General features: G+C 43.1%; 1 protein-coding gene across 1 annotated transcript in view; it reads right to left on the bottom strand.

Moving 5' to 3' along the window:
* Window positions 1-6,634: 6,634 nt before the first annotated feature.
* Window positions 6,635-11,916, bottom strand: part of RNF145 (ring finger protein 145) — a 37,464-nt gene continuing 32,182 nt past the window's right edge. The window contains exons 7-11 of the mRNA XM_018558186.1: window positions 10,566-10,706; window positions 9,620-9,802; window positions 9,385-9,532; window positions 8,338-8,694; window positions 6,635-7,341 (exon numbers count right to left, since the gene is read on the bottom strand). Of these exons, the coding sequence (XP_018413688.1) occupies window positions 6,901-7,341; window positions 8,338-8,694; window positions 9,385-9,532; window positions 9,620-9,802; window positions 10,566-10,706 (1,270 nt within the window). The 3' untranslated portion in view covers window positions 6,635-6,900. The remainder of the gene's footprint in view (window positions 7,342-8,337; window positions 8,695-9,384; window positions 9,533-9,619; window positions 9,803-10,565; window positions 10,707-11,916) is intronic.

The raw sequence follows: 11,916 nt of genomic DNA on the forward strand, positions 1-11,916 counted from the left end.
CTGATCAGCCCAGACTGGTCGTTGGCAACACCTGGCTCAAGGACTGGAGATTTTATCCCACCCAGAGCTCTAAGGCCTGGTTTACACCTGAACGTTTTGTAGCGCGTTCAACGCTCGACGAACGCTCTACAAAACGCTCTACAAAACGCTCAAACATGAAAATCCCATTGTTTTCTATGGATATGGTTCACACCTTGCCGTATTTCAGCCCGTCTTAACGCGCTACAAATCGGCTTACGCATCCCTGCCAAGCAAATCCAGACACATTCGCTCATCCCTAGATATGAATTCTGGAGAGTGCACCATGTGGAACTGTTGGCTGTTATGGTTATTACCCACTGATTATTACAAATGTCTACTGCAATTAATCAGTAAGTGTTGATGCTATTAATCGATGGACTGTCATGAGTACATTTTTTTAACAGGTATGTATTTATTGGTTTTAATACATAAAACAATACAAGCAGTACCTTAATTCAACTTGGCATCAGCCTCTTCCAGTCTTTGTACAGCAGAGCTCAGGTCGAGAGAGGGGCAGGCAGAAATGGAATTCTAATTAGTTGCACTGCAGTGCTCATGTGATAACAAGGGTTATTCTGATAGGAGGAGAGAGCACAGTGACAGATTAATAAGCTCATCAGTCTGCTGCTTCTCACTATACTGACCAGTCACAGGCTGATGGAAGGACAAGACCTGTAAGTACAACTGCAGCAGAGAAATTCAGGCCTCCTGTTGTGCTGGACAGGACCTTGTTGTGTAGCAGAACTGTGTAAATCTCAGAACTGGGCGGACTGAATTACAAATCTTTGGCAGGTAAAACAGCTCCCATGTAAGTATTTTATATGTACAGTTCATTGCCTGGAGCTCAGCTTTAAGAGTCAGGGATAGGTTTTATGTTGCTGCAGAACCACTTTCAAGCAGCAGGAGGGGAAATACAGTATTTGAATCAAGCTAAGTAATGTATCTACACCAGTGGTGGGCCAACTCTGGTCCTCCAGCTGTTGTGGAACTGTGCGGTATTGATGTCTAAAGAGCAAATGCAACCACCCTATGGATATTTCCATTTTTAGGATAGTGTGCAGAAAGATTAGAACTTTTGTGAGGCTTTTACTGCTCTGACCCAGCTGGGGATATTTCCCCCCACTTCTTGTCCTCATGACACAAAAGTACAAGCATTGAGAAGGTTGGATTTGAGAGACAGAATTAAAGTGTCAAACCCGCAAAGGCTAATGTCATTCATAACGCAGGCATATACGCATTTGTGCTTCCAGTCAAGCCTTGAGGGATACGGTAGGTTAAAACCTGAAGTGGATATTTTAAGGGAGAGTACATATATTATTCTGCAGATAAAACATGAATATAGGTGCTTCTATCATGGTTTGCAAAGCATGCTTGTTGGGAACCTGTGTATAACTGACTAAGCCCCTGGTCTAGTCTGAGCTTGAAAATAGGCTGTCCCTCCTCTGACTCATGGTCATACATGTGTAATCTGATCTCCCTGGCTATTTAACCACTTCAAGATAAGGTGTTTACACCCCCTTCCTGCCCAGGCCATTTTTCCGTATTCAGCGCTGCGGTACTTTGACTGACATTTATTCCGTCACGCAGCGCTACTTGTATGTATGGATGGGGACTTTAAAAAATGTTTTTTTTTAATTCTTTTTTATGTGTGACTTTAAATTTGGGGGGTGGGGGGGGGACGACTTACATTTTTTTTTCCACTAAACTTTATTGCTATCACATACGGGGAACCTGCCCGGAGGCAGGTAAATCTACACCATTATGCCAAAAGTATTGGGATGCCTTTACACGCACATGAACTTTAATGGCATCCCAATCTTAGTCCGTAGGGTTCAATGTTGGGTTGGCCCACCCTTTGCCACTATAACAGCTTCAACTCTTCTGGAAAGGCGTCCACAGGGTCTAGGATTGTGTGTCTATGGGAATGTTTGACCATTCTTCCAGATGCACATTTGTGAGGTCAGGTACTGATGTTGGAGAAGGCCGGGCTCGCAGTCTCCGCTCTAATTCATCCCAAAGGTGTTCTATCGGGTTGAGGTCAGGACTCTGTGCAGGCCAGTCAAGTTCCTCCACCTCCAACTCGCTCATCCATGTCTTTATGGACCTTGCTTTGTGCACAGGTGCGCAGTCATGTGGGAACAGGAAGGGGCCATCTCCAAACTGTTCCCACAAAGTTGGGAGAATGAAATGGTCCAAAATGTCTTGGTATGCTGATGCCTTAAGAGTTCCCTTCACAGGAACTAAGGGGCCAAGCCCAACCCCTGAAAAACAACCCCACACCATAATCCCCCCTCCACCAAACTTTACGCTTGGCACAATGCAGTCAGGCAAGTACCCAGACACGTCCATAACAGAGAAGCGCGATTCGTCACTCCAGAGAACACGTCTCCACTTCTCTAGAGTCCAGTGGCGGTGTCCAGTGTCCAGCGCGTTCTGCCATTTTGGAGTATATCCTGGTATACACCAAGATGGCAGCACCCAAATATGTGAGTGCCGCCATCTTGGTGTGTACCAACATATTCTCTAGAATGGCGGTGCTCATGCGCAGAAGACGCTGGCAGAACACGAACGTCACCCATGACGTGGTGTCATGTGACGTTATGCACCCCGCCTCCAAGATGGTGGCGGGCATGCGCAGAATGCTTTCTGATGACGAATTTTTATATGCCTGAATATCGTTTTAGTATATGCGGGCATACAAACAATTTCGGATTCGGACGAAACGACGAATCAACGGAATTTCGTTGATTTTGCAGGTTCATCTGAACCCGAATGCTCACGTCTAAAAGGTGCCCATACACCTTATGATTATCGCACAAAACTTTTCCTCCGATGATCGAATAGTCGTACGATTTTCGTACAGCAGCCTCATCCTGCCCCGATGATCGCAAGATTAATTCAGCCGTAATTAACGAAAAGCATATGGACGAAATGCAGTAATTGATTTGCCGTATTTTCGTTAGCGCAGTGTAGATCGTACGACTTTTGACGGATGCAAACGCCCGCAACCTTGCGACAATCGTACGATCTAGCAAAGTTTTCAAACATGCTTGACCGTCAAAAGCCGTACGATTGTACAGTAATGTCGGTCGGACACTGCAATGCACACATACGATTATCGGACGAAAAGTCGGTCGCATACGAAAATCGCCCGATAATCGTAAGGTGTATGGGCACCTTAATTCCCATGATTTATCAACATTTTATGTCAGCGGTTCTCAACCTGTGGGTCGCGACCCCGACGGGGGTCGAATGACAATTTGCCAGGGGTCGCCGGGAGTCTCCAGCTATTAGATAGCGGCTCCCGGCCGCCCAGGAGAGAAACACATTCTCCCAGAAAGGTTTACTCTGCTCGAGCAGAGTAAACCTTTCCCTGCGATCGTTTTAAAAAAAAATTCTGACATCGGGAGCAGCAAGTCAGAAAAAAAACCCCACCATTGGAATGCATAGCTAGATTCCTATTGGCTACTTCACTTTGCAATAGAAAACTAGCTATTGCACCCGCCCACTGCTGCTGTCAAACAGCAGAGGGGGACATGCAGTTCTCCATCAGGTCCCCATCTAGTGATTGACAACAGCAGAGGGCGGGTGCAATAGCTAGTCTGCTATTGGCTATTGCAAAGTGAATAGCCAATAGGAATCTAGCTATGCATTCCAATGGTGGTTTTTGTTTTTCCTATTCTGACGGCATACGGCACAATAAGGCTGTGACTGTTTAATAATCAATATGTGCTTTACAGCAGAGCTTACAATCTACATATAAAAGTGAGTTGTAATTAAGAATAAAAAATGGTTGGAGTTTTCCTTTGAAAAAAAAATTACTACTTTTTGCTTCTCATCCCTTGCTGACCCTGGCTTCTTTTTGCTCTTCCATCACTTTCAGTACAATGTAGCTGCCGCTATCATTTAATAAATGCAATATGCTTGTGTGGCAAACAATCAGGGTTACTAGCATGCAATGTTATTGTCAACATACACTGAGTGGCCAGATTATTATGACCACCTGACATTTGTAGGCAAATTAGCTATAATTTTGCGCTGAAGTTGCTAGGAGGGCCAGACCATTATAAATAGGGAAGCAGGTTGTTTCCCACGACAGTAGAAGTGATTTTTAGATACGGGTAAACATCGCGATTTAACAGCCTTTGAACGTGGGATGATTGTTGGCGCTCTGAGCCATGGAGCGAGTATCAGCAAAACAGCAGTATTCGTTAAATGTTCAAGAGCAGCTGTTAAAGTGTTTAAAGGCTGGACTGTCAGCCGAAAATCTGGGTCTGAACGTGCGAATTGTGGCCGTCAGCGACTAGTCAATGTTAGGGCAGAACGGAGAGTGGCAAGACTGGTACAAGACAACAGAAGGGCAACAGTGCAGTGTCAGATTCCTCGCATCACCTTTCAACATCTCGTGGAGTCACGAGGCGGCCCAACAAAGTCATCTCGTGGAGTCACGAGGCAGTCCAACGAAGTACTGATGGGGTGGTCATAATAATCTGGCCACTCAGTGTATACAACATGTATAAGGCTGTATACCATGTTTATCTCTGCAACTCTACTAAGCGGAAAGACATAAAACAGTGGTTCTCAACCTTTCTAGGGCCGGGACCCCTTGGTAACATTTGCCAAGTTGTGGTGACCCCCAACGGTAAAATTTAGGGATGACGCGGCTGCTGCAGCGACATCTGGCAGCGTGGCGGGAGAACTGACACTGCTGCGCTCTGAGAGGGCTGAGGAGGACTCTCACCTAGCACAGCAGAAATCACACAGCGACCTACAGGTTGAGAACCACTGCTGTAACAGCTAAAATGGCAAACCATATAACACAAGCCGAGGGTGTCAGTTTTTATTATTAATAATAATGATAATAAAAGGTTTGTTTTCTTTTGGAAAAAAAATACTATTTTTATTATTTTTGAAAAAAAAATTACTATTGTTATTATCTACATATAAAAATGGGTTGTAATTATTATTAATAATAAAGGTTTTAGTTTTCTTTTGAAAAAAAAAATTATAGTAATTTTATTTCAAAAGAAAAAACGCAAACTTTTTTAAAATTATTATATACAACCCATTTTTATATGTAGATTTTATAGGTAGATGATAAAAGTAGCTATATCAGGGCAGTGGGCAAAAAAGGGGAACGGGTAGATTGGGAAAGTGGGGCAGGACAGGGTGAGTCCTGGGGGAGAGTAGGAGGCGTATAGGGTGAGTAATATCTGTGAAACTGCCATGCCAAGACAGGATTGTAACAGTTGTAAAACACAGCAGCAGATTCCTTCATTTCTGATTAGAGCATTCAGAGATTCTGTTTAACAATGCAAAAAACTACTTTTTTTGTCCATTCTTCCTGTAGATGGCACTCTAAATTCCTGATTGCGGGTGTTTAGCAATTTCCTGTACAAATAGGCAATGTATACACATGTGATATTTCTATGAACTGAATGTTTTGATGAGAAAATAATTGTAGGATAAAATAACAGAGTTCTGCAGCCTGGTGTAAATCCCTCTGGGTGAGTTTGCTTGAAGATGCACAATTCTCTACAGTATTACCAGATTAAATAAACAGACCATGGCACTGCATGATTAAATATAATTTATTAAGACATTCAGCTATGTCTGTCAGTCTACATCCAAACGTACCACAAATAAAAAAAATGTAACCAAAAAACAAAAAGCAAAATTAAACCATTACCCAGAAACGTCACATCTTCCATCAGAATGATTCGCCTTTCCGCTTTTTCCCTTTCCGGCCAAATGTGCACAAAGTATAAATTCATGGTTTTTCTAGTTTTTTTTTTATTTTATATCAAAATTCACATTAAAAAATTGCCTTTTTGTATTTTATTTTCATCCACCTAAAGCCATGTCAATGTAAAAAATTAACACAACGTTTTTAGGGCCAAAAAAAAAAAATAAAAGATAAAAAAACTTATACACATCAAAGTGCTATGTCTACTAAAAGCCTTAGTATGGCATTTGCGGAATTTGATCATACACAAGAAATATGTACTCATTTCCAAAAAGTGCAAATATTGCCATTAACACTGTAGGTTTTCTTTTTTTATATATATATATATATTTGAGAGCGCAGTATGGAGGTTCTTCAGCCCCATCTGTGCAGTGAAGTTCATCCCACGACAAGTGATCACCTAAACTTCATATATACTTCATATACGGGCTGATCAGAACGTCGGCACAATACCACAGCAAGAAACAGAAAGAAAAAGGAGAGAAAGAAAAAAAGAAAGCATCCACCTAATTTGGAGGTCACTGATGTCCCGCCCCCTTTCATTCCCCTGACTGTGTTTACTTTGAGCGCAAGCAAGTGAGCATGCAAGCGTGCAGCATCGTCTCCAAATAATCACACAGCTGGAACATTACCCCCATGCTTCAATCAATCCTGGATCAGTTTTTTTTATGCCAGGCCTGAACAAATCCTGGGGGGTTTGTCCCCCGATTTTTGTCAGCTGGCCTTTAGATTAGACTAACTGGTTCTTGACTTGTCCGTGGCTGGTCTATGTAAACAGTAATGATATCACATCCTAGGAGGCTGGAAAAATAAAGCTGGAAACCCCTTAGCAGGATATTACCCACTGAGAAAAGAAACAAAAATTACACCAAAAGAATTCCCACAATCAAAAGCACCCAGCAAGTGAAGCCGTTATCTGTATCCATCGGCAGTGGCTAGAAAGAATAATTTTGTTAGGATTCAAATTCGGCACTGGAACAGAAGAAAAAAAAACAAATCCACATGGGAAAATGTTGCATACACATTGATGAGTGTCAGTGCTAAACGTCTCTCCAGGAGTTGCAGAATGCTGCATGTGGTAAGGATGGGGTTTGGCTTTGTAATGAAAAAGTTCCAGCAGGCAAAAAGGAGGATCAGATTCCTTTGAGTGGGGAATGCTCCTCATGTAAGTCCTCAGCTTGCATTTGGCTTGCCACACCCCCAAGGAACTCACTTCTATTCAGTCCTTCACAATTGGCACACAGAGGCTCCCCTGTCTGTTCTGAATTAGTCCCCGCAAAGCCCACTGATTGTATGTCTTTTGCAAGCTCTGGTTCCACTGTGCCCTGCTTTGGCTCATTTCCTGGGGGAGGTGCCACTTCCTGCGCCCCTGGCAGTCCTGCTGGTTGTGGGTTAAGGTTGTTGGCATCAGAAAGAGGACTGGGAGATGGATCAGGATCACCTCCTGCCTGCTGAGACAGGGACTTTAATTGGCAATGACACAATGGACAGGTCTCTTGTACGTACAGCCATTTTTTAAGGCATCCAGCGTGGAAAAAATGGCTGCAAGGAGTGATGACTGCCGAATTCATGTCCTACACAAGAAAGAAAAAAAAAAGTAAATTAAAATGGACTTGACATATAAAAGTGGTTCCATAAATCTGACCAAGTGAACTAAATTTACTAAGGATACAGTAAATGAACTATAGTAAAGCAGAACTCAATTTGAAGGAATACCATTGCTAGGCCATCAGTTTGGGCAAATGATTGCTGGACATGCAATACCATTATAGACAGAAGAGCTCGTCCAGTTTTCCCCCCACACATAGTAGTACACTGTCTCTCATTATAAATAAAAAGCGTTATATAGCCCCTCTTGTGCTTTATGTAAAGTTTTGTTTAGGCTACAATGGGGAAGGATTAAGACCACTGTCTTGTTTTAACGGATATCAGGGACTGTTAGAGAAACATTACAGTGACAATGGATCCCCAGACGGGAAGTAAAGGAAAATCTCCAACAGGGACACAAGGAAATAAAAAAGCTGACAGGGTACTAGTAATCCACTCTCTTCTTTTTCTTGTAGTCCATCGATGGACACAGGAATTCTATACCCCGAGTTATACTGACACCTGACGGAGGATGGGGCACTGGTAGTTGTAAACCAACTTCCATATAACCCCTCCTCTACCCAGCAGGTCTCAGTGTTGTGAGAAAGCAATACATAGGGCCAGGCAAAAATAAAAACAAAGAGGGTTGGGACCTCTATGCAGCAATGGACTACAAGAAAAAGATTTACAACAAATACAAAAATCATATTTTCTTAACCATTTATTGAGGGACACAGGAATTCCAAAAGCAGCCTGAGGAGTGGGCAACATGAACGGATAGGACCAAATCAATTTTAAAAGGACTATCATATGTCACAGGTATCTGAACCAAAACCCAAATCAAGATACATAGACAATGAGAGAAACCCTCATCAAGACAGAGGAACTGCTATGACCAAGGGGAGGACAGAGATCAACCTGATGTTCCAGCGCAGGACAAAGAAAACCAGTGTGATGGATGACATGTGAAAAACACTCCCCACCTGGTAGCAAATGGAACAGATGTCGTTGTGTTGCTCCAGTTGTTCATTGGTGGCGACAGGTAAGGATTTGATCTTATTTACAGCATCCCTGCGAAGAAGGAAGCTCTTCCAGCCAAGCTGTGCCCGCAGCCAAACGTTGTAGTACGTGTGTATGAAGATGATCATGGAACCCATCACGGTCCACTCGCCAAACACTGTTTCGGAGACTCCATAACCCACAACACACAGTGCCACCAGGAACTCCAGCAGGCGGTACGTGCCATTCACATAGTAAATGACATCGTCCATGTTCTCCACAGGCTCCTTGCGGAACTCCTCAATCATGAATAAGACGTAGATGAAAAGAGTGCCGAGGACCTGATAATGAAAGGAGGAAGGTTAAGGTATGACAGTGTAAAAAAAAAAAAAAAAAAGATATAACGATACACAAACGTTAATGAGAAACACTAAAAAGGAGGGGAACTATGAGGTGAGTGATTTTCACTCATCCTCATAGTTCGAGCCGACGTGTGACATTGAAACTGTCACACGTCGGCTCAATAGATTGGGTAGTGAGCGAACACATAACGTCGCTCGTTCACTTCTCGATCATCTCTCTGTAAGGAGCTGAGACTGTCACTCATGGCTCCCTGCAGGGATTCCCGCCCCCCTTCCCCGCTCCGATCCTCCAGCGCTGGAGGGAGCGGGTACAGCTGGCTCTGCCTCTAGATAAGACAAAGCCAGCTGGGTGGATGCAGACAGTAATGTCGGGATCCGTCCCGGCTGCAGCGGTCTCAGTATACCGCGAGCTGTAGCTCGCAGTATACTGAGCTTTGGGTCACGGGAGGATGCTAGTTTATGTCCTCCAGTGACCCTGAGGAGAACTATGGGGGAAAACACTTACCCCATAGTTCTCCTTTAAAATTCTTCTCTAACGACTACACAACCTGATAAGCCCCTGTCAAAATTCAACCTTGAATTAAGCCCTGAAGTAAGAGCTGGCTTGATGGCTACTGTCTCACCTATGGAAAAGGCACTTCAGAAGATATCTGGTAAAATTCACTGTACCTGAAGAGAAGTGAGTATACTGCTGGATATGATGATCAGGAGCCAGAAATCCATGTGGAAGAACTGACAGATCATATAGGCCATGTACGAAGGGAAAACCAGCAGGAACAAGCATAAGCTGACAGCACGGAAATGCTTCCACCGACTCCTATGAGGGGGGAAAAAGTAAAAGTAAAATTATAATTCAGTGTTGAGAAATGCCTGGTGCCCAAAGAAAGCGTCAAACACCACTCACTTGTCTCGTGAAGCTCCCAGAGCAAGGACAATGGGGTCAGCTATCTCCAGCATAGACTGCAATATGGAAGCCACCACAATGAAAAGAATGATGCTGAGCAGGAAAGCTCGATGGACCACTTGTAACTCAATCAATCCCGTCTGCACGGCCAGAATCAGCAAAGTCACCCCTTCTGTCATTCCTCTGCAAAGGAAGAGAGACATACATTTAATCATATGTTCTTATGACTAATATTTCACACCTCAATCAAAGCCAACTTCTTTGGTTCTGTACTTCAGATGAGTCAGAAAGAAAACAATTTTCGACATTTGGCAAAATTTAATTGCGCAGCCCGTTAAATGCCCAGATCTGTGGCTAGAGGGCTTATGGAGCAAAAACCTATTCATTTGGTTAGTTAAAAGAAAAGCTCAGTCACCACACCTATCAAGTACACAGATTGACTGCAAATTCAACACAAAGACTCACGACAAACTAAATACAACCAATCACATTTAGGCATGAAAATAAAACTGGCAAAGTACACTACGTGGTTTCATAGATCAAATTCTGATTTTCTTAAAGTTAAAGCCGCCTGTTACAACAAGCAATTTTGTGCATTTTTCGAAGCTGGCTTCCCTTGGTTATGAAAGGCTCAAGTTCAATTACTTTTGGCGTAAACCCTGCACACCCATCTTCCCCAAGTCCAGTTGAACATCCCTTACTGGCTACCGAGGTGCTCTCACTGGAAATGGGGGTAACAGGTGGGAGGGCCTAACCCTAACCAGGGATGCCAAGGCGTTAATCATAAAGAGAAACTAGTCTATGGAGGGCACATAGGAGGTTTTTCTAAGTCGATAGAAGAAATAGACACATTGTGGCACACTAAAGGCGAGCCTTGCGTATACGAGCTGGGAATCCAAAGACTTTCTATTTCTGCAAAGTATAGGATACATGACCGTGTTGTCACCTGTTCATAGCGGGGTCATTCATGAAAGCACGATATCCCTGCAGGTAGAACTTGCAGAGGGTCAAAACCCCAAGAGCCATAAAGGACACTGTGAAGACCAAACCCAGGAGAGAGTATGGAGTGCTACAGCACTCTGCAATGCTGCAGAAACAAAAGAAGAAACATTATGAAGCATATTAGTACAAAATAAAGCAAAAATAGAAATACAGCATTGTACATTTCACAATCAAAAGGTGGAATGGCATGTGCGCATTTTAGATATTCTTTCCACTCTAAAGTGAACCTGTGATGACAGAAATATGGAAGCTGCCTTTGCGGACTCAAAGTGGCATGACCCAGAGCTTATATTATTCGCTACCTAAATGAGTCACAGCATACAGAATCAGAGTTCAGATTTTATGTTTACTCCAAAAAAAGGTTTACCAAGTAGTAACTAGGGTCAGGATGACAGATGAAACAAAATTAGCAACAGCGGCTCCCATGTTTTTATGATCACAAAAATGTATTTAAAAGAAAAAAAAAAAGGGATGCATCACCCTAAAATGATATTCAAGTTCAGAACAGATTCACGAGGACTGAAAAAAAGATTCAACATTCTGATGCGTCTCAGGGAGTTCCGGACTCATCCCACAGATACTGACTTTCACTGTTGCTTTCTCCAATGTACTGCCCTGCAGCAATGTGACACAGTGTAATGAACGATGGAAGTCTCTGAGGCCTGGAACGTAACTGCAGATATCTCACTACAGCCACGACCAAGAGAGATAGAAGTGGGTAGTTTTGCCCATTAACCTCTACCTAAAACTGAGATATCCGATATGGATAGACATTTTAAATGTGTATTTACCGGTTTTCATGGGAGTTCAGCTTTAAAGGTGACACTAAACTCAGGAGTTAAATCTTAAAAATGCATTCAAGTACCTTAACTATTACCAAAAATGTCTCTTATTTGTGTATCATTTGGATGTAAATGGTAAAATCATCTCTGAATTGGTGCTGAAACTGTCCTTCCTTCTGGAGGGTGACTACTTTTGTTCCTCATGGTCCCTGTGTGTGTTGTAAAGTAGCCACCGCTCCAAGCTCACTCCTGTGATGGACTACAATTTCAATACAAATTAGTAAACTAAACATGAGATAAGCCCAACTAACTTTTAGTTTAAATCTGCTAAATACATTCCAGGTGCATCAAAACAAATGGTGCTTAAAGTCATACCGTTCATTTTCTATAGAAAGCAGCCTGAGTGGAAAAGCCTACCCCACTCCCTTCCCAGCATGCTGTAGAGAAGTACACTTGCACTTTGTGTGGAAGCAGTGGTCTCTCTGCAGACATCCACCCCCCCTCCCCCCCCCC

Source organism: Nanorana parkeri, unplaced genomic scaffold (assembly GCF_000935625.1).
Source record: "Nanorana parkeri isolate BGI_ZX_2015 unplaced genomic scaffold, ASM93562v1 scaffold14, whole genome shotgun sequence".
NCBI lineage: Eukaryota > Metazoa > Chordata > Amphibia > Anura > Dicroglossidae > Nanorana > Nanorana parkeri.